General features: G+C 49.4%; 9 protein-coding genes across 9 annotated transcripts; 5 read left to right on the top strand and 4 right to left on the bottom strand.

The window, feature by feature from the left end:
• Nucleotides 1–151: 151 nt before the first annotated feature.
• N7520_004933 (putative integral membrane protein Pth11-like) lies at nt 152–1,484 on the top strand (the record flags this gene model as incomplete). The annotated part of the gene is made up of 6 exons (XM_057138867.1): nt 152–346; nt 404–440; nt 491–558; nt 611–984; nt 1,033–1,103; nt 1,153–1,484. 6 exons carry the CDS (start codon nt 152–154, stop codon nt 1,482–1,484), a joined length of 1,077 nt encoding a protein of 358 aa, XP_056997074.1.
• An 885-nt stretch (nt 1,485–2,369) lies between these two features.
• N7520_004932 (putative mitochondrial carrier protein (Rim2)) lies at nt 2,370–3,501 on the top strand (the record flags this gene model as incomplete). The annotated part of the gene is made up of 3 exons (XM_057138866.1): nt 2,370–2,485; nt 2,540–3,239; nt 3,292–3,501. The coding sequence occupies 3 exons, from the start codon at nt 2,370–2,372 to the stop codon at nt 3,499–3,501; spliced, it is 1,026 nt and encodes a 341-aa protein (XP_056997073.1).
• Nucleotides 3,502–4,162: 661 nt separating this feature from the next.
• hrdA (E3 ubiquitin-protein ligase HRD1) lies at nt 4,163–6,664 on the bottom strand (the record flags this gene model as incomplete). The annotated part of the gene is made up of 3 exons (XM_057138865.1): nt 4,163–6,391; nt 6,490–6,594; nt 6,641–6,664. 3 exons carry the CDS (start codon nt 6,662–6,664, stop codon nt 4,163–4,165), a joined length of 2,358 nt encoding a protein of 785 aa, XP_056997072.1.
• A 953-nt stretch (nt 6,665–7,617) lies between these two features.
• Nucleotides 7,618–9,327, top strand: N7520_004930 (putative MFS transporter; the record flags this gene model as incomplete). Its single annotated transcript, XM_057138864.1, has 2 exons — nt 7,618–7,869; nt 7,930–9,327. 2 exons carry the CDS (start codon nt 7,618–7,620, stop codon nt 9,325–9,327), a joined length of 1,650 nt encoding a protein of 549 aa, XP_056997071.1.
• A 769-nt stretch (nt 9,328–10,096) lies between these two features.
• On the top strand, nt 10,097–11,049 carry N7520_004929 (putative GPI anchored glycoprotein; the record flags this gene model as incomplete). The annotated part of the gene is made up of 3 exons (XM_057138863.1): nt 10,097–10,216; nt 10,385–10,518; nt 10,569–11,049. 3 exons carry the CDS (start codon nt 10,097–10,099, stop codon nt 11,047–11,049), a joined length of 735 nt encoding a protein of 244 aa, XP_056997070.1.
• Nucleotides 11,050–11,821: 772 nt separating this feature from the next.
• N7520_004928 (cytochrome P450) lies at nt 11,822–13,662 on the bottom strand (the record flags this gene model as incomplete). Its single annotated transcript, XM_057138862.1, has 5 exons — nt 11,822–11,987; nt 12,041–12,210; nt 12,257–12,533; nt 12,581–13,443; nt 13,606–13,662. The coding sequence occupies 5 exons, from the start codon at nt 13,660–13,662 to the stop codon at nt 11,822–11,824; spliced, it is 1,533 nt and encodes a 510-aa protein (XP_056997069.1).
• A 439-nt stretch (nt 13,663–14,101) lies between these two features.
• On the bottom strand, nt 14,102–15,988 carry N7520_004927 (class I SAM-dependent methyltransferase; the record flags this gene model as incomplete). The annotated part of the gene is made up of 2 exons (XM_057138861.1): nt 14,102–14,353; nt 14,471–15,988. 2 exons carry the CDS (start codon nt 15,986–15,988, stop codon nt 14,102–14,104), a joined length of 1,770 nt encoding a protein of 589 aa, XP_056997068.1.
• A 723-nt stretch (nt 15,989–16,711) lies between these two features.
• Nucleotides 16,712–18,318, bottom strand: N7520_004926 (COP9 signalosome complex subunit 1; the record flags this gene model as incomplete). The annotated part of the gene is made up of 4 exons (XM_057138860.1): nt 16,712–17,707; nt 17,755–18,035; nt 18,085–18,129; nt 18,207–18,318. 4 exons carry the CDS (start codon nt 18,316–18,318, stop codon nt 16,712–16,714), a joined length of 1,434 nt encoding a protein of 477 aa, XP_056997067.1.
• Nucleotides 18,319–19,131: 813 nt separating this feature from the next.
• On the top strand, nt 19,132–20,254 carry N7520_004925 (uncharacterized protein; the record flags this gene model as incomplete). The annotated part of the gene is made up of 5 exons (XM_057138859.1): nt 19,132–19,225; nt 19,273–19,701; nt 19,748–19,845; nt 19,894–19,965; nt 20,012–20,254. 5 exons carry the CDS (start codon nt 19,132–19,134, stop codon nt 20,252–20,254), a joined length of 936 nt encoding a protein of 311 aa, XP_056997066.1.
• Between the last annotated feature and the right edge of the window lie 92 nt (nt 20,255–20,346).

Raw genomic sequence — 20,346 nt, 5'->3', positions numbered from 1 at the left:
ATCATATCAATATGACATATCTCGGTGGATCAAGTGGAGGAGGCGAGCAGCCCTATCCGCTATAAAGGCCACTCCCGCACATTGATTCCAAATCATCAAAGTTTCTCTCCACTCCTGGCGCTCCTTCAAGCCTCGAACCTGCACGGCTGTCATGTCTTCCAACCAGACATCCTCGGGGGTGGCGGGTGATTTTGACCACCCCAACGAGGCGTTGCAACGATCGGTCAAGATCTCACTCGTATTCTCGTTTTTATTCCCAACTTTGGCTGTTGGCTTGCGTATCTGGGCGCGAAAATTGAGTGGCTGCAGGTTGTTCTTGGATGACTACTTGATTCTGATTGCTCTGGTATGCATCTAACGTCTGCGGGGCCATTGCACAGTGGGGAGCTAATCATGTTACTAGCTTTTCAAGTATGGATGTTCCATCGGAGTCACGATGCGTGAGTGATTTGGAATGAACCGCTGCGGGACCGGGCTAATGAAGAATCAGTTCTGTACAACGGATTGGGATCCCACATGTCCATGGTCCCAGAAAAGAATCTCATCATCTATTTCAAAGTATGCCCGCCCTTATATTGATCCTACGAATACGATTGCTGATCGGAGACAGATTGGATGGGCAAACCCCTTTTTGTATACAACATGCGTTGCCTTCATTAAGCTATCTATTCTGGCGCTTTACAAGCGCTTGTTCGCCGTCAAGTATATGGTCATGGCGGTGAATGTAATGGGATCGATTGTCGTGCTTTGGGCTGTCAGTATTATGGTCGCAGCGACCTTGAATTGCATTCCTGTCAACAGTTTCTGGGATAGGTCAATCAACGGAAACTGCATCAATACGGCAACCTTCAACTACGCCATGCAGATCCCAAATATTGTCTCTGATCTGATCATTCTTGTTTTGCCCATTGAGGTTGTGGTCGGGTTGCCAATCCCGAAAACCCAAAAGATTCTCCTCTCCGGGGTATTCCTCATCGGTGGCTTGTAAGTGTCGGTCCGCTGATTTTGGTGGGATTCTCTAACAAGCCTCAGAACTTTAATCTTCGACATCGTCCGACTGTGGGTCATGATCGAACTGACCAAGGCCGGCCCGGATATTACCTGTAAGCCTCTCCATTCATTTCTGTAAGACAGCCCCCTTACATCTTGCAGATAACCAAGCCCCAACCGCCATGTGGACATGTCTCGAGGCAGCCGTCGCGATCGTCGGGGCATGTCTCCCCAACTTGAGACCCTTGTTCAAGTTTAGCACCCGCGGATTTTGGACACAACTCCGATCCTCCAGGGGATCGAGTAAAGCCCACCTTAACTCTGACAATACGAGCAACATGAACAACACGAATAACACGCACAACACACATAAGGCTAGCTCGTCCGAGGACAATAGCATGATCAAGCCAGGCTTGGCTGCCCACATCTTTGAGTCGGGTACTCCGGGTATAGAAACACACCGATACAGCAATTACATGGACTGTGAAAAATGAGTGTAGAATTGAGGTCTATGGACGGTGGAATTGGAATGGAACATGTGCTGAATGAATGATGCGGAAAATGTCGGCTATGAGGTGGATTGACCGATATGCGCACGGTAGTTAGTTTAACTTCATATCATTCCTTTTGTCTATATAATATTTAATCATTGATGCTGGAAAATTGTAAGCTGAAACAACCACATAACTTTCTCCATCTACTTCTCCTTCGCTTTTCACTCCTTCCTTCACATCGAGGTCATACTTCTCCCGCATAGTCCCTTTCTCCCTGTCCTGCTCGCTGATCCCCACCCACATGTGCACGCTTTTTCTTAAGGCCTACATCTCAGAGTCTATTTCAAGTCAAAGGGATTTGTGAGATATTATTGGGAGCGGTCAAGGTTGGGCAGAGTTTACTTCTGTCAGATCGAACTTTTGAGGTACTTGATGAGCACTTGAGATATGGAAAACATTGTTTATTGGATGCCCTCACATAAGAATTCTACATTTTGAAGTTTGACTGTGGTGAACCTTAATATTATAGATAGAGAACCATCGTACCACATGTGCAATAAGATTCGAATGTGTCCGCAGCGAACGTGGTGGACGGATATATGTTTTGCAAAGCGAATACTGTAGATATGTTCAAATGGTCAAATGTTGGGCTTCCAAGGTTGAGAACCATCACATCAAGAAATAGCTGTTATATAACCTTGGAAGTAATGGAAATATAAACCTAAATGCCCTTGAATCGGGGAGATCAGGAAGATCTCAAGTCTGTGGCGCTTATCGGGATCTGTTATCTCACGTGATGACGTGAAAACTTGTGGATCCGACGCATCCCAGACGGAAATTTGCCAATCTTCAACTTTTGTTTCAATCAAAGAATGTGCTTTGACGATGCAGCAAAGCCCCAAGATTCACGGTCGACCTGCTGAAGAGAGTGTTCCCTTACGGACCTCTCAGACAGCCCCCAAAAAGTCCCATGATCCATGGACACACCTCATAGCCGGCGCGTAAGTTGTCCGAGATCTGTCCGCAACCCAACCACCCCCTAAGAATTGCCACAGGAGCGGAGGTTTCGCGACCGCAATTGTCACATCCCCTCTCGATGTCCTTCGAACACGTCTCCAATCGGACTTCTATCAACCCATCTCCCACCCCCATGGCTCCGCTGCGATCCCTCACAAAACAAGCCACAAAACACTCCGAATAATCAGCAACATCTACAAAGCTGAAGGTTGGCGCGCGTTCTTCCGCGGCCTCGGTCCAAGTCTTGCAGGCGTGGTCCCAGCCACCGCGATCAAATTCTACGTCTACGGAAACTGCAAGCGCATCGGTGCCCAGGTCCTCGGCCTCGGGGAAGACTCTACCCTCGTTCACGCCCAGGCCGCCATCTCCGCCGGCATCGCAACTGCCACTGCCACCAACCCCATCTGGCTAGTCAAGACACGGCTGCAACTTGACCGCGCCCAAACGGCCACCGGAGCTCGCCGCTACCGCAACAGTCTCGACTGTGTGCAACAGGTCCTTCGCCATGAAGGTATCCGCGGCCTGTACAAGGGGTTGAGCGCTAGCTACCTGGGCTCCGTCGAGACTGCATTGCACCTGGTTCTCTACGAGCGTTTGAAAACCATGATGGCTCAGTCGCTCGGGTCACCAGATGGCAAAGACACGGCCGCACAGAAGGAGATCACTAGCTGGATTAGTACTACCGGAGCTGCGGGCTCGGCCAAGTTTGCCGCTGCTTTGATTGCATACCCCCACGAGGTATGAGATGCGCCAATCCAATGCTGGATCATTACTGACGAATTTCTTCTAGGTCATCCGAACAAGACTCCGTCAGGCACCGCTCGAGAATGGCGTCCCCAAGTATACTGGCCTGGTGCAGTGCTTTAGCTTGATCGCCAAGGAAGAAGGAATGGCAGGTCTTTACGGTGGTCTGATGCCGCACATGGTGCGCTCCATCCCCTCCGCCATCATCACCCTCGGAGTCTACGAATTTGTCCTGAGATTCGTGGGCACCTCATAAAACATGAACTTTTGTGTTCATGGTCGTGGTTGACACCACTGTACACTATCATCCCTGGTTTCTGCTACACTTGCTAGACGGGGCAGCCCGTGATTTTAATCTGCATGTATTCATAGGGCGTTAGGATGGGTTTTTTTGGGACTGTGAATAGAATCTCCTGTCTGGGACTTGTACCATATTAACATTTGTCATTATCAAAAATACATTGAACATTAAATGCACCAAAAACCTTCCAGTGTACCCCTATCAATTGTTGACAACGCCAAGGCTTGATGCATATACATAGCGATCTGGTTACATTCGAAACCCCCAGCCCCCGATTTTTCTTTTTTCCGACACATACGTAGATGAAACTGAATTATACTAGTCTCGGAGGTAAAGAAAGACTCAATTTGTGCAGTACAAACATTTAGTTCATTATAGAAACAGTCTAACAGCGCATCATTCGAAAATGACGATTCAAGTACAATCCGGAAGAATTTGACTGCAATGAGAAAAAGGCTAGGAGCCGGGTATGATATTTTGCTCAAAAACGCCATGCAACGCTGATCCGAACAGGGAGTAGGACCAGAAAAGAAAAGAAAGAACCGAGCCAATGAAACAAGAGGAGAATGGCCAAAAAAGTACAGTTATCAGTGGATTATTTCTGTTTCATCTATTTTCAAGGTGCTTCTTCATCTTCTGCTTCCTCGACTGTGGCGGCCCGAGCTTTGCCTTTGGATACAGATTCAGGTGTGCTTTCCGTTGGTGTCTCCGTTGGAGTCTCAGTGTTTGCATTACCGGGGTATGTAGTGGCTTTAGAGGCCGCATCGGGTACATGGTCTCGTTGAACATCAGTCCATTCTTGGGATAGGGAGTCTGCCGGGTGGATGTTCTCTGCTGAGGTACTTGTTGCTCCCCAGCTGGGCAATGGTTGAGTTGTGTCAGCCGTGGTGGCACTGGTTTCAGCAAATGCAGCAGGTGGTTCATTCTCGATCTGATCGTTGTTGCCCACAGGAATTGTTGGGGTTGGGGCTGGGACCCCATTTGATCTATTGAAGAGGGAGTGGTCTTGTGGAAGAGTATTGGTCATGTGCGGGATAGAAACTCCTGGTGGTGAATTGGGAACCCAGGGGGTTGGACTGCCTCGTAGAGGGCTCGCAACGTTATGATTGGCAGACTGAAGCGGAATAACGGTCCAACCAGGTGGAAGATTCAACCCTTCTGGTAAGCGAGGATCTCCGGCACTCAATGGTACGGTGCCTGGGCCTGCCACGAACTGATGTCGACCTTCGCTATTGGAGATACCTGGAAGCGTCGATGTGGCACCAGTAGGGGCAAAGTTTTGGACAAGGCGAAGTCGGTTCATCTCCAGCTCAAGAGCACGTACATGACGGAGTTGCTCTGTCGTAGCGCGCAAAGCGGCAATCTCTTGGGCAATTTGTTGCTCAATTTGGTGCAATTGAGCATTTATACTGGTGAGACTTGAAGGGACTGTAGTGGACTGGGGTTGAGCACCTCCAGGAGGGGTCGGTACCCCGCGATCGAATCCAAAGCCAAGCCCCATCTGGCGCGCTCCTTGTGCTCCTTGTGGGTTGGCATTGGCAACATGTTGTGGAGGCACATTGCCTTGATTGACCTGGTTATGCAGATTGTGTAAAATATCACCCCGTACAGCACCAAAGCCAATTCGGAAAGGACCAAACTGGTAGATACGAGCTCTGGGTAATCCGTCTTGGCCTGGTTGACCGGGCTGGTTTCCACCTGCACCATTTTGTCGGCCATTACCGGCATTGGCGCCTTGCGCACCCGCTCCAACCACTGGGCGCCGACAAGTGGGACAATTTTGTTGCCGCTCCAACCAGCTCCTGAGACAGGCAAAGTGAAGGATATGGCCGCAAGGCAGCTTCTTGGGGCGCAAGCGATCAGGCACACGCCGTGTGTTGGCTGCAGGCTGTTCATTACCTTCAGCCGGAGCTGGCTGCATGGGGACCATCTCATCTCGGCAAATGATGCAGACATCCTCTCTTCCAACTTCTTCCGCCGTTGCATCCGGGTATCTCTCATTCATATCTCGGGTTGCGTTGCGGTACCGAATGAAATCCATGATTCGACGACCAAAAGAACGGATGGTGACAACGACGTCGCGCAAAATGTGGATAGGCAAGCCGTAGAAAGTGAGGAGAATTGCGAAGAAGATCAGGTAGACCAGAAGTTTCACAAAGTCGGTCAAGAGATCGAGGTAGAAAACCCAGCGGCCTTTCTCTTCCCAGCCGGGAATATCGATCTCCTGCTCATTGGCATCGTTTTCATCTGGCAGGTTGGTAGGAGGCGAGCTCTCCCCAGCCCGTGCGTTGGCTCGAATAGCCTCCAAACGAGCCTCCCGAATCTCCGCTCGACGTTCCTCCATCTTCGCCTTCACCTGCTGGTGTGTAATGTAGATCTCCGCCAATGCGATCCCATACCGAGCAGTGGTTGAGCTCGACAGGATGGTCAAAATTGCAAATTCAAAGCCGAACATGACCATCATGTCGGGCCGAGCTTGATGGTATACGGTGTTGACGCAGTACCGCAGCATGAAGGCATTGAACAACACCGACAAGACCAGCGAAAACGCCAATCGGAAATGGAACAGTCGCGGGTTCGCGGGGGGTTGCTGTTCCAAATATTCCACCCGACCTTCTCCAATCCAGCCCCAGACCTTTCCGACCAAAAGGGAGATGAACATGACCAAGAACCAGCCCCCGAGCTCACCCCGGAAGATGGTCATTGCCAGACATGTCTCCGTGATGGCAAACCACGCCCGTTCGTATAGCTGTTCAGTTTCGATGGGACGCAAAGGACCGTAAAGGAGTCGCTGGAGCCAGAAGAGAACAAAAGCGGTGATGAGAAGGCATAGATTCGTAAGGATCTAGAGGCAGCGCTCGGCGCATGTTAGCCTGGTTCCAACGCGGGGAAGGCGGACAGGCCTGAGCCCACAGTCCAGGACTGATCCAACAACTGACTTACCATGAGATTGGCACTACTCTGCGAAAGATAAACACAAGCCGAGTAGAAGTTCGATCTCTGATGTAGAGCTTTTAAGAACACACCGGTGGCTAGGACCACCGAGGCCTAGAGAAGTCAGCAGGCGTCTCGGAAAGATGATGGGGATACATACCCCAGCATACGCGGCCAGTCTCATGACGAACAACTGAGACTCGGGTTGAGGATCATCAGAAGATGAAGTGGGGAAGACTTGGGGTATCGTCACAGGAGTAAGTATACTGCGATCTGGACAGCTTTCCAGAATGCCGCCTCCGCATCTTACGTCAGCGGAGCTATCTGCACGTGCCTTGGATAGTGATTTTATAACAGACAAAATTGGACATCAATGTCGGATTAATTATGGGATATAAGCCCCAGAATAATAAATTCTCGAATGCAGAAGCGTAAATTCTCATTTCATGATCGTTGGGGTCTACAATGTCAAGTATGTGCCGTAAGGTCTACTATGCAACTGCTAGGCTAAGTAACAGTTATTGAATAATTAGTAGGTGATTCATATCTCATATTAATTCAAGCGAGTTATTCTTTAGCGTTTGAACTTCTTCTTTTGCCTTGGTGAACTTGGAATCGGCAACAGTGGACAACGGTGATTACGCTTTATATTTAGATAACCTCATACTTAGTACCAATGACGGAATTCAATGTTATTATTCAATACGAACATAAAGAACTCATTTTTGTTTCCCAAATTTATCTACTTAAGAACCAAATCAAATAGAAATGGGCAAATTGAAGAGCAGATACTTCGGTTCGTCAGGGCATGATAAAGCTATAGGTGGGGCCCCGGATCAGATCCATCCCGAGTGGCTTCAAATGTTCGAATGTATTTCCCTAACAATCTATGATGAACGTCCCAATTTGTTTATGTATCGGGGATATTTCGATCGAATTCTGATCAATGACATGAGTTACTGACCTTGAACCATTAACTTTCATCCTCGTCATCTATCGACTACATTGTGACCCGCATCCCTGTTTATCTGATCGCACGTGACCCCCCACCCCCAGGCGACACAAGCTGAATGCTCGCCGATCATTCTTAATCCTCCTTCTCCAGAATTCTCTCAGAGCAATGCCCTGATACTGGTGATGGCTTCAGATCCGGCATTGTTCACGGCCTCAAGGGGCCAGACCCTGACATACCTGCTAGCGGTTTGCCCCTTCTCTATCGCATTCCTAGTTTTCATCAACTCCTCGGTTTCCTTCGTGGTAACGGATCTGATCGGACTTCAAGATGGAGAGGGTGATGCGGTGGGGACATTGGGATTTGCCGATGAGCTACTCGCGCTAGCTGCCTGTCCTCTTTGGGGCGTGCTTTCTGATCGGATCGGTGTACGTCATGTAAGTTTATCAGATCCTTATCTATAGAGCTTTGGAAGCTCGGGTTGCTGATTAGAACAGGTTTGTACTATTGGCTATGCCATCATTGCTCTCGCATTGGTTCTTTTCGTGCAGGCTACGAATGTCTATCCGCAGCTTCTCCTCGGTCGGCTGCTTTTCAGTCTCGGTGGCTCGGCCGTATCTACCATGGTCACGGCAGTCTTGCCCACTGTGACGGGTAAGGCCCTCCACAACCAGGGATACCGGGCCTCTGTCTCGTCAGAATTGACCATCACGCCTGAGCGGCTGCGTGGCCTTCAAAATGGAAACTTGGACTCCAAGGCTCGTTCTTCACCTTCGGCTCGACTTTCAGGCTTTGTTGGGCTGTTCGCTGGCTGTGGGGCTCTTGTTTCCCTCGCGGTCTTTCTTCCTCTCCCTGCCCGATTTGAGAAGCTGGGACTCTCCCCCGCCGAGTCTATCCAACGAAGCTATTACCTTGTCGCTGTTGTCGCATTCATCATCAGCGTGGTCAGTTTTCTTGGGCTTCGTCGTCTCCCCGGGGAAGAAGGTAAAGGATGGTCTTCTTTGCGGACCTGCCATTCGGCACGAGATGATCAACCTGCCACTCTTCCATACTGGAAGCAATTGACTACGGCAATGCTTCTGGGATTCCGCAACCGCAGCATTGGACTGGGGTATATGGGCGGATTCGTCGCTCGGGCATCATCAGTGGGGATCTCTCTGTTCATCCCCTTGGCGGTAAATCACTATTTCCGTGTCTCGGGTCTCTGTGATGAGCAGCCCGTCCAGGGATCGGGACTGTCGGACATTAAACGCGCCTGCCCACGCGCATACATCCTTGCATCTATCCTCACCGGCGTCTCTCAGCTGGTGGCTCTATGCGCGGCGCCGGCCTTCGGGTTCCTGACCGACAAATCCAGACGATATAATGTGCCACTACTGCTAGCGGCTTTCCTTGGTGTGATTGGGTATATGTGGTTTGCACAAATGCCCAATCCGCAATTCAACGGTCCGGATGGCAATGCGGTGGTCTTCCTCGTGATGGGACTGATCGGCCTTAGCCAGATCGGGGCTATCGTGTGCAGTCTTGCGGTACTCAGCAACGGGATCCTGCGGGTCAGCTTGGACGACGACACGCTGCGCAAGATCTATGACGAACGAGCCGAGATGGATGCTGATGTGGACGAGTCAGGTGAAGGTCGACCGCTTCTCGCGGGGTCTGTAAACCGACGACTGGAGCATCTGTCGCATTTAAAAGGGTCTATTGCGGGAGTGTATTCGCTATACGGTGGCGCAGGAATCCTACTCCTCACCAAGCTGGGAGGGTTGTTATTCGACCAAGTATCCTCGGGAGCCCCATTCTATATCATGGCGGCATTTAACGGGATCTTACTCGTTGTGGGCATCCTCGCTGGGATCCTAAATCAAGTTGTGCCTGTGGTGGAGGTCTCGGTATAGTTAAGAAACGTTTCCACTCAATCCATTGCTGTATCCACTGAGTCCGATCTTTCAAATTACCGATCTAAATTAAATGAATCTACGGAGTACAAATTAGGTCAAAGGAAATGAACATGACGATCCCTGGGAACGTGGGCGCGTAAATTGCGATGATCTGAAAGGCTGCACTAGCGTACGCGACCCGCTTGGCGTTTTCCCCCGCAGGAAAAAGGGGTCTCAGGGTCTGCAAAGGGTAAAGCATGAAGAATGTTTTGAATTTCCTTATAAGTATTCATCCATTGGAATACTCTGAAAATAAATGGATACGAATCGCGCATTGATATGATAATTTCGCTTTATCAGGAGCGACCAACAACCTTCCTCATCCAGAAAGATCAACTTGAACCAACGAAACAGTTCAACAGCTAATCCGAGTATAGTTTAGTGGCGTTCATTAATGGAGCACGAACCTCTCACTCTCTCATTCGAACCCCTGGCCAAACACCGGTTCCTGACGGGTTCCTGGTCCAAACTTGCTCTAGTTCCTAATGGGTTGTGCTTGGCAACCTATCAAAGGTGGTTTTGATGTTTTTTTACCCCGTAATCAGTCCCGTCCCTGCAGGTTTGGTCCTGAACCTGGGGCCTTTTAGTCCCTTAATGAGCGTATCGCCCCGAGTCTCATCCTGCATCTCTCTCTCTGGGTTCGACCCTGCCATTCTTTTTCCAGTCTTTCGTTATTTCTTTCTTTAAGCATACGCATTATTTTTAACTCTAGTCATTCTTTATCAAAATGCGTTTCTACACTGTCGCTCTTTTGACTGGTGCCACTGCGGCCACTGCTGGTAGCACTGCCAACCTTTTGCTTCCTGGCTTCCAGGGTCGTGATATGCAAGCTGGTGTTTTGGGTCAGGTAAGCAAATTCCCTCGTTTTGATATTGCTGTTGTGCTGTGTTGTGTCATGTTGTTTTCTTTGCGATCGCGATAAAAGGTTGTTCAGGGCAACAACACAACACAGCGCAACATGAGCATCAACATCAGCCTCACCATGCGCCACATCACGATCTAAACCCTTCTTTAGGACGGCGATGCGACCACCTACCTGATCACCTGCCCTACCAGCGTGGCTTCCTCCGCCTGTGGTATCCCCGGCAAGGGCATGACGGCAATCTCGGCTCCCAGCTCCGCCCAACTGATCAACACCAACGGCGCAAAGTAAGCAATCAACTCAACCCGAACACCCAAACCAATGCTAATCCTCTCAGCACCGCCTCCCTCTCTTGCAATGTCGCCGGAACCACCTACGCCTCCTGCTTCGCGCAAGAAGGAACCGTAACCGTGCACCAAACCCTCGCCGCCAGCAACATCAACTGGATGGCCGTGACAGTCACCGGCCCCTGCTCAACCAGCACGCCCACTCCAACTCCTACTCAAACTCCAACCTCAACCCCGACCTCGACCTCGACCTCGACCTCGACCTCGACCCACTCTTCAACTTCAACCGTCACTCCATCTTCAGCTTCAACCTCCTTCCCGGCCTCAACCCCCAAGAAGTCGCCTTCCAAGTCCGCTTCTCGCATGCCTAGCTCTACTCCCCTGATCACCGGTGCCCCTACCGCTACAGCTGCAAACCCTGTTCCCACTACCGCCGCTCCATCAACCCCCGTTACAGGCGGCGCTGCCTCTATCGCCCGTAACGGTTGGGTCCTCGGTGGTGCCTTGGCACTTGCCTACGCACTCGTGTAAACGAGATATTCCCTTTTGATCCTGTTCTTGATCTTGGTCTACTCTGATCTACTCCGATCTGATCTTCTTTTCTCTGGCTCTATTCTAGATGTCTGATTCGGGTTTCCTGGGAAATCTGCATCCTTGTGAATAATATTTGGGGTTGTAACGTTGCTTCTGTGGATGTTGTCATGTACCGTGGACATACTTATATGTACATCTAATTCTTTTCTAATGATTTATATTGATACCTTTTTATACTCGATCTTGATTGGGCAGTTCGGATTTGGGATTTTGAATTGGCATTTTATACTTCGGATTTGGATCCGGGCTGGGTGGTCTTGAGCCTCCACTATAATGAAACTTGCCCGTGCACCTACGGAGTGCTCCCCGAGACAAATTAGAGACCCACTTCATGGTTTCGGTTTGTCTAATGTTTGAAACGACATGTTCCGGATCTCTCGTTTGACGCTTGGAACAACATCACTGACTACGAGTATTACACCGTGTTTCAATTTTGCCTAGTACAATGTGTACAGATTGATGCATCACGACATCGAGACTTGAAAAATAAAATCAACTTAACCAACAAGATATGAATAACGAACTCAACGCTGAAACAACACGAGCCACCACATTAAAAAAATAAAATGGCCAAACATACTTCAAAGCCAAGTAGCCATCAAACCATCCCGCTTTCAAAAGTAGATTTAATATTTCAGCCTAAGGACTGATTCCTACGTATCATTCCAAGGTTCACCAAACGTTTCTGAAAAGCACGCTAAATACCATCCTAGCTTTCTTCCAAGAACCGGGGCTGCAGTGTCACCATAAGCTTAGGTTTATCCCACAAAAAATAAACCTTCTGATCTGTCCAATTGGCACTTTCTGGACATAACGCGGGATCAAAGTGGTACAGAAGTTTGCAGAGGATAAGGCGGATCTCGCAGTATGCCAAACTGGATGAATGATCAGCAAGGGCTCAAGAAACGAACGATATCTTTGTGCTTACTTTTTTCCAAGGCAGTTCCTTGGTCCAAGGCTGAAGGGCTGGAGAACATCTCTTCTATCTTGGTCAAACCGCGCATCCTGACCAAGCCAACGCTCTGGAAGGAAATCGTGGGGGAATGCAAAATTCGATGCGGAATGATAGGATGCGTAGTGGTGGCATGCTACTGTAGTCTTTTGTGGGTCAGTATGTGTTTTTTGGGTTGTGGGTGAAACGTACCCCTTCGGGAATATAATGGTCTTCGATCGTAGACCCTCCTGTTGGAACGACGCGGGCAAGACTGGTGACAAACGGCGGATATATTCGAAGAGATTCTTCGATGACGGCGGCGAGATAGGCAAGACTTGCGGCACCGCTGAAGGTGATATCGGTGTCTTTGGCAAAGGCAGATCGAATTTCGGTGACTAGTTGGTGCATAGCGAGTGGGTGGGTGCATAGGTAGAACATGCAGCCGGACAGAAGAGTCGCGGATGTCTCGCTACCTGCGACGATGAGACTTGATATCGTCAGCGGCCCTCTGGTATAGCAAAGATAGAGACATACATAAAGGCATTTGAGTGAATCTCAGCCCTACTCATAATCTTCTCGCCATCCACATACTGCCCCTTGGTCTCACTCAGCCCATTCTGCAAAATAGCGGACATGAAATCCGGCCGAGAGATATTCGCATCCAACCGACGGTCAACCTTCCTCGCACTGAGATCAAAATGTTCTTTCGCTTTGCGCTTCATTTCGTTAGGAATCAGGGCAGCAAGCATTACCTTCAAGATAGGGAACTGCTGCGCCACACCAGTTATAGACAAAGCTTTGATGGAGCTAAAAATCAACTGTATCCACGGATGCAGCCGACTATCTTTGAGACAGTCGAATGATTCGCCAAACATCAGATCACCCGTGATATCAAAAGTAGTAAAGTTCATCCAATTCTTGATGTCCACCTGGAAATTCGGGCTTTTGTCCACTTCTTCCCGCAACTTGCCAATCAATGTATCCACATACCCAGTAATTAAACCCTCTTGATCTCTGAGAGCGCGTTCAGAAAACGCATGAGCCAGTAGTCGCCGTTGTCGCGCATGTACGCCATGATCAATCGCACAAACGAGATGATCGACCCCATTCGCCGGCGGGATATAGTGGCTTCGATCCTTAGGAAAACATCCGCCAGGCCGAGCTCCATATATATCTCGAAAAGCCTGCGGAGTATTGAAAGCCAACTCGGAAGGACTGATGCGCACAACGGGACCATAACGCTCATGTAGATCGGTGATATCCAGATGATTGTGGCCCCGCAAGACAGAGATCTGCAGTGGAATGCGAGAAATGGCCCAGGACCGTGGACCTGGGAAGCGGCGCAGTGGCGAGAAGTAGAGCTCATAGAGGACTGACTTGGCGAGCCAGAAAATGACCTACTTTCCGGACAAGGATTAGTGTCATGTCAGCTGAAACCAAGCCCGAGGGAATGGGAATGGGTAGCAGGAGCTTAGTATAGAATGAAATCAGGATAGGATTGGCTGAGGATTGTGTAGGGTCCTGCAGACGCTGAGGACGTACGGAAACATGCAACTTACCAGACATGATGCTGACAGGATCCAGAATAGGGTGCTGGATGTCCAGGTTAAGAGCATCGTGGACGATTATCAGGTAGACAGATTCTTGTGAATTTCCAAGACCATATTATTTACTCCCGGGTGACATCCAGTCAGAGAGATGGAGTTGGGTCTTCCCTGTAAAACGATTTTCAAGTATGAAGCCGAAGTTGCACCAGAGTCAGAAAGACGGAGCAGTTCTAGGAAAGAGGGGAGCGGGCGTTTCCCAAACAAAGAATCCCGATGGCGCTAGAGTGTGATACGTCGACATGTTTGCTCTTGCCTTAGCTTCGTTGCCCCCCTCTTTAGTCCGTACAGAGTCCTCAGGCTTATTATGAAAATCATGGAATGGAAGCTAGCGTTGAGACGTTTAGAGAGAAAAACAAACAGAGAAACAGAAAAACATGGATATTCCTAAACTGACCATAATTAATCTAAATCTCCGAATTGCCCTTCGTTAGTCCGATTCTCCACCCGACTAATCGGCATGATAATCATGTTCCGGCTTCCGACCGTATACGATATGCAGATTGCAATAAGTGTGGACATCGGGGTTGTTCAGATCTCTACGCACACCCGCATAAAACACTTGGGTTTGTAGATTCGACCATCCCAAAACACGGGTAAAAAGTGCTAAAGAATAGGATTCCACTGCCATCAACAGGGAACAGAGGTTGTATCGTCCAATTTGTTTCTGTATGGGATCCTTGGGCCACATGCTAGAGGGAACCTATAAATATTCATCAGTCATAATGCAATCAGATAACCATATCTGTACCGAACGGCATGTGCCAAGGACCGAAAACAAACCAAGAACAGAGGGGGCGTGGATGGGAATCACCCGTACCTTGTAGACTTCATCCCTGACATCTTGAAAACCTGCCTCCACCAGCCGCTGCCGATGCCCCTCGGCGATATTCATAGGCCGGTTAAAAGCCTCACTGGCTTTATGCAGGTGACCGAGAAACTCGTTTAACGTCGGTGCTAGACGCATCGAGTCGTCATCCGACCTCAGCGTAACCTCAAACTCCTGTAATTCGACCCAACCACCTGGTCGCAAATGTGTGTAGGCCTGTCGCAGTAGCCGGGGCCAGTCGGCGATGGCCCCGCCGAGGTCCCGGGCGTGAATAAAGTCAAAAGGTCGATTGGTGTTGAATAACCACGGCGACTCGGCGTCGTCGACGAGGAATCGAAGATTGGGCGGCACCCAGGATGGCTGGATCGGGCTGAGGTCTGTACCCACAACCTCAGCGCCGGGGTAGCTGTCGGCGAAATCAATGGCCCAGATACCTGTGCCTGTTCCTATATCGAGGGCTCGTTGAAGGTTGTCCTTTATTGGAGCTCGGAAGAGAGCCCCGTTTAGAACGAGGTTGCGAACGTGGTGGAGGAGGTCTTGGCGGTCTTGTTCCTGATCATCGTTTGGTAGGACGTAGTGGCCTTCGCGGTAGGAGTGGTATCGTCGGCCATTCTCGTATGAGTAGTCTTTCACATCTGAGAGTAGGGAAGCTGTGTGGCTAGATGTATCCGAGTAATAGTCCTCATCGAAGACGGAACTTGCGACATATGTGGATCCATCAGAGGCGTTCCCGGGGTCTACGTCTTCCTCTACTTGAGGCTGAGAATCCGGGGAAGCTAGTGAAGACCCAAAGTGCGTGTTCTCTTGATTATATGCGCTTTGTAGCACATGCCCATCTGGAGATGGGGGTGATAGAATTGAGCTGGTCACGATGTCCGAGGTAGAAATTATAGGAAAAAAGTCTTCTTCCGTGGTCACTGGTAGCACACTGGTTTCATCTCCAGCGATATCTGACATCCAAATTGGAGGGGTCAAGGCTGAAGTTGATCGAGGAATCAAAGATTGAACACCATCGTCATCTTGAATGGCTTCTTCAGGTACTGATGTAAGCTGAGGTGACAGCTCTGGATGGCCCGGTGCATTCTCACTGATCGTCTGAGAATAAAGCCCGTAGCAAGATGGCATTACCATGGTACCTGCTTCTTCACGACATGTGTCGGTCCGGGATGTCGAAACTGGATCAAAAGACGGCTGTAACGCCAAATTCTCCGCGTTGGCATCTTCTGCTACCTGTAGCGGCTGAAGAGGTAGCGGTGACGGGGGTGAGATGAATTGCTCAGACCCATGACCAGACTTCCTAGACTGAGGCTCTAGGTCTGGAGACTGGTCCCGAGAGTCGCTCCCAGTAGAAGAAGTACTCAAAGGAGACTCAGGAATCGAGAAAGAGGGCAGAGCCATATCAAGATCTATGTTAGAAGAATCAGAAAATTCGATTTGATCTTCCATAGAATCGAGAGGCACCGAGAAATTGAGCGCGCGAGTGCCATCACGGACAGCAAATGAAGACATCCTGTCTCACAGTAATGTTCCTCTTGTTAAACAATCAGATAGCGAACGAGCCTGATGTGGTGCAACGCGAGGGAAGTTCTGTCCACTCAGCGGGTTTCTCCAGGAGGGTAGGACTGAGGTAGCCAGTTTGCCTGGGCAGATAGTTATTAAGGGAGGATCGGGGGAATCGGGAATGTAGGACAGGGCAAAAGCCCCGACCTTGTATCCCATCGCGTTGGTAGCGATCAGCCATTTTGGCTGTGCGCGTACCGAGAGACTGGTTGGTCCGAGGAAAGTGAAATCATGATGTGAACAGGGGTTTGTCAACCTGGCTCAATCCGTCCTGATCCAGCTAGTTTCGTCGAAATCAAGCCGCCTTGATCAAATCATTCAATCTATGATGTAGACGTCATTATGAGTCGATGATGAGCATGTTGAAAAGAAATGCGCTCGCAGATATGTACAAGTTGGAAATTTTGGCGATGTTTGGATTTCTTTGTTTGCCAGGATTACTCACCTGCTCGACCACTCCGTTGGGTTCGCCCCAAACGAAGGTTTGTCTAAGCGCAACACCTAAGCCAATACAATGAAAGGGAATAAACATAGCCATTGCATTTTGATTGACCGAGAGGTCCTCTGACGACCATGACCTAATAGATACAAATCTCGGTGTGGGTATTATCTCGTTTCTCATTTACGTGGCCCATGAATGCGTCTTCCACGAAAATTTGTGACCAATTGCATTCAACCGGAGCCAGGGGGCCCAAATCGGGGATCCTTAGATTCTGCTTTCCAGCCCTTTTCACTGGTGGCGGGCCCTGGAACTTGTAGTCCAGCGTCGGTCACAGCTGCCGCCATCATGCGCCAATGAAGTTCTTGGGTAAATTTTGTCACGTTCTCCAAAACCTCAGTTTGCATCTCGGATCGAATATCATGCTGGTTTTTGACCAGCAGTTTATGCTCGAGATCGATACGGACGTCGAGGACACCATCCATGATGAGCCGGATAAGCTCCTGCACAAAAGGAGACTCGAGTCCGATCTGTTGGCCTGATTCGTTCGGAGCGAAAATGGCAACCATGGAGTCGAGGGTAGCCTTGCTGAAGGGGACAAGATATTGCTGCATGGACTTCACGCGGATCTTAGTGTAGAGGGCAGAGACATGGGGCTGGAGGTAAATATCAAGAAGGTAGTCGTTGCGATAGGTCTCCAGAATATCAAAGCATGAGCGGAACTTGGAGTTGCAGAAGAAGCCTATAGCACGTCGAATGTGGGGTTCAAGTTCAAGGAAAGGACGGAAAGAGATGTTGTCTAGCACGAGATGCTGTAATTCAGACCGATCCATGGAGGCCAGAGCACAGAGACCGCCGTAAACGGCGACATCGTTGGGGCTGATCACATCCTTGTATGATTCACCCAGGGTAGCAGGCACGGCGAGGAAACAATTCGCAGCCTCATTATAGGATCCTTGGTTCAGGTGAGCCAAACCAAGTGCGACCGACATCTTTGGCTGGTTCTGGGCCAGGTCCTCGGGCTTGGATACGGCGTTGCGCAGCCGGTGCACGTAAGACTTGACGCTTAACCAGTCGCCACGTTCAATGGAAACATTGATCAACTTGTAGAGCATAGAAGCAACATGGTTTGGTGTTGTACAGAAGTCACGCATACGAGTGTATGCTTTGGATGCTGCGATCAAGTCACCTGTCTCGTAGTAGTGATTACCTAAATCCTCATTGCCCATCTACTGAAGTTAGTGAATGCATACCTCTAGGGACAGTCTGCACATACCCGAATGCTTTCCTTAATCAAGTTGTTCTTATATCCACGAAGTTCATGTTCCAAACGATCCGTCTGAGCCATGACGTTTCGTTGAACTTCTTGGACCCACGCGGAGTTCAGAGAGGCACTCTCGTCATTTGGAGCAACCTCGGCCAAGGCGCGAACTGCTTTTTCATAAAGGTCGACATCCTTCCCACATAGAGCCTCAGCCTCAGCTTGTTTTAGTGCCTCGACGGCGAGCACGGTGGAAGTAGTACCGATGAGATAGAGACGGTTAAAGCGGGTTCGCCCTATCCGTAAGTTAGACATTAACTTAACATTTTAGGTATGTAGACTTACCAGCGTAATTGTCAATGTATGATTCGAGATCGAATTTAGGAGCCTCTGTTAGAATCCACTATCAGCATATTCAGAGCTCTTATCGGCAGGCTGTGGTGTACCCCGCCGGAGGCTCCACGCACCAGTAACTTTGATCTGAGACGCGGTCACCTCCCCATCTGTACCAATCACGGCTGAATTTGTGCCATATCCAACAGAGGGGGCTGGGGCAAAGGCATCGGGAAGGGTGTCCATGTCGTTGCAGTGTCACGGAGACCCCCACTAGCCGATCTGTAACGGGTCAAAGGCCGATTAAGTAGGAGGGATTGAAATATGGAGCCGAAGTAGAGTATGAAAGGACTCCGTAGAAAGCCGAAGAATCAAATAAAGGAACAAGGTTGGTGTAGTGTTGACAAGAGGAACTGATCGCGCCCAGATGGTTAGCTGTTGACCAGTATAAAGCTAGCAGTATACGACCGCCTAATATACCGCCTATGGGGCTCAATCCGGCAAGCATAAGTGATTTTTGTAACCTACAGCTACCTAATTCTGAGTTTCAGTATTATTAGTATATGTCGGATATAAAATGAGGTTTCATGCTCCAATGAGATGGAAGTTGACCAGTCATTTATGGCGGTCGGATTCCTTATGGAAGAAACATGCGTGCAGTAGATACCTCCTATCTGGGCAGATCTAAGAGTACATATGAGGCTAAGTCTTAGAAAGCTATCAAAATTGATAGAATTGCGGAGAACCATTATGGATTTCAGGTGGAATTAAAAAGACGCATCAGATCAAATTAAGAAGCTTGTCAGGTGGACTGAACCTCGGGAGTGGAGTCGAGCCTCGGGACCGTGAGTAATCACTAAATCATCGGAGTTGCATCTACCAGCGTATTTGAGATCGCCCAAGACACAGAATCTAGAACATTAAAAGTTTGAATTTATTGATTATCAAGCTCGGCCTCGGGAAAGAGCTCTGGAAACCCCCGCATATAAAGCCCCGCATATAGACCTCACATCCCCCTGCCATTCTCTAAATCCACAACCAGTACCCATCAAGCACACAATGACAAACCAAACCCCCGTTGCCCTCGTTATGGGCGCATCCCGTGGAATAGGCCGCCAGGTAGCCATTGACCTATCTAAAAACGGCTATGCAGGTGCGACCACACTCAACAATAGGCCGAAAAAAACTAACAATGAACAGTGATGCTGGCGGCCAAAACAACATCAGACGCCACCAAGACTACACCATTTCCACCAGATCCCAACTCTTCGCAGTCTACAATCAATACGGTAGAGCGAGAGATCATGGAAGCAGGAGGGCGCGCTGCAGCCATCGCAGTGGATGTTCGGGACGCGGCGCAAATCCAACATGCGGTGGATGAGACCGTCCGGATCTTTGGAAAGTTGGATGTCTTGGTGTATAATTCTGGGGCTATTTGGTGGTCTTCCGTCGAGAATACACCACTTAAACGATTCCGGCTGATGCAGCAGATTAACCCGGAAGGCTTGTATGCCACTGTGCACGCTACTTTGCCACATTTCGAAAAGAATGGCTGGAAAGGTCGGATTGTGGTGGTTTCGCCTCCGATCTATTCGAGGTTCTTCCGTGGAAAAACAGCTTATGCTATGGGTATGTCATCCACTTGTATGGAGTGCATTTGATTAACAGTGTACAGGCAAAGTTGGAATGAGTGTTTTGGTCAAAGGCCTGGCTATGGACTTTGTACGACAAGGTCGGACAGAGATGGCTATCACGAGTATTTGGCCAGCATCGGTATGTTGACGTTCTGAACGATATTGACCTGACTAACTAGGAATGCAGTCCATTGAATCAGCTGCCACTGAACATAATAAAGCGTCTGATAAATCACACAAGAAAGATCTTAGAAAACCGGTAAGTCACCCCAACTTTAAATAGCAGCTCGACTTACCAGATACAGGCCATTTTCTCCGATGCGATTTTGGAGATGCTCCGGGCTCCAGTCACCACCGTGAACGGGGTCTTGGATACCGACGAGGATTTCCTTCGCAAGTGCGGAGTGACTGACTTTTCAAAATACTCTGTCATACCTGGCTCTACACCACGTCGAATTATGCCAGCCAAGTTCCCAGTCTTGGAGGTTGCAGAACAGGACGACGAAGGGCAGAGAATGGACAGCACGAAACTACGATCGAAGTTGTAAGAGCTTCATTGAAAGTCCATATACACAGTCGATAGCTGTGAGATTAATGCAAATTGGCCCCGAAGAATCCATCATATAACACGCTCAATGCA

This window comes from Penicillium odoratum (assembly GCF_028828045.1).
Source record: "Penicillium odoratum strain IBT 22623 chromosome Unknown utg000004l_segment0_segment0, whole genome shotgun sequence".
Lineage (NCBI taxonomy): Eukaryota > Fungi > Ascomycota > Eurotiomycetes > Eurotiales > Aspergillaceae > Penicillium > Penicillium odoratum.
The sequence above is the reverse complement of the archived record's forward strand: the minus strand, read 5'-3'. Positions and strand labels throughout refer to the sequence as shown.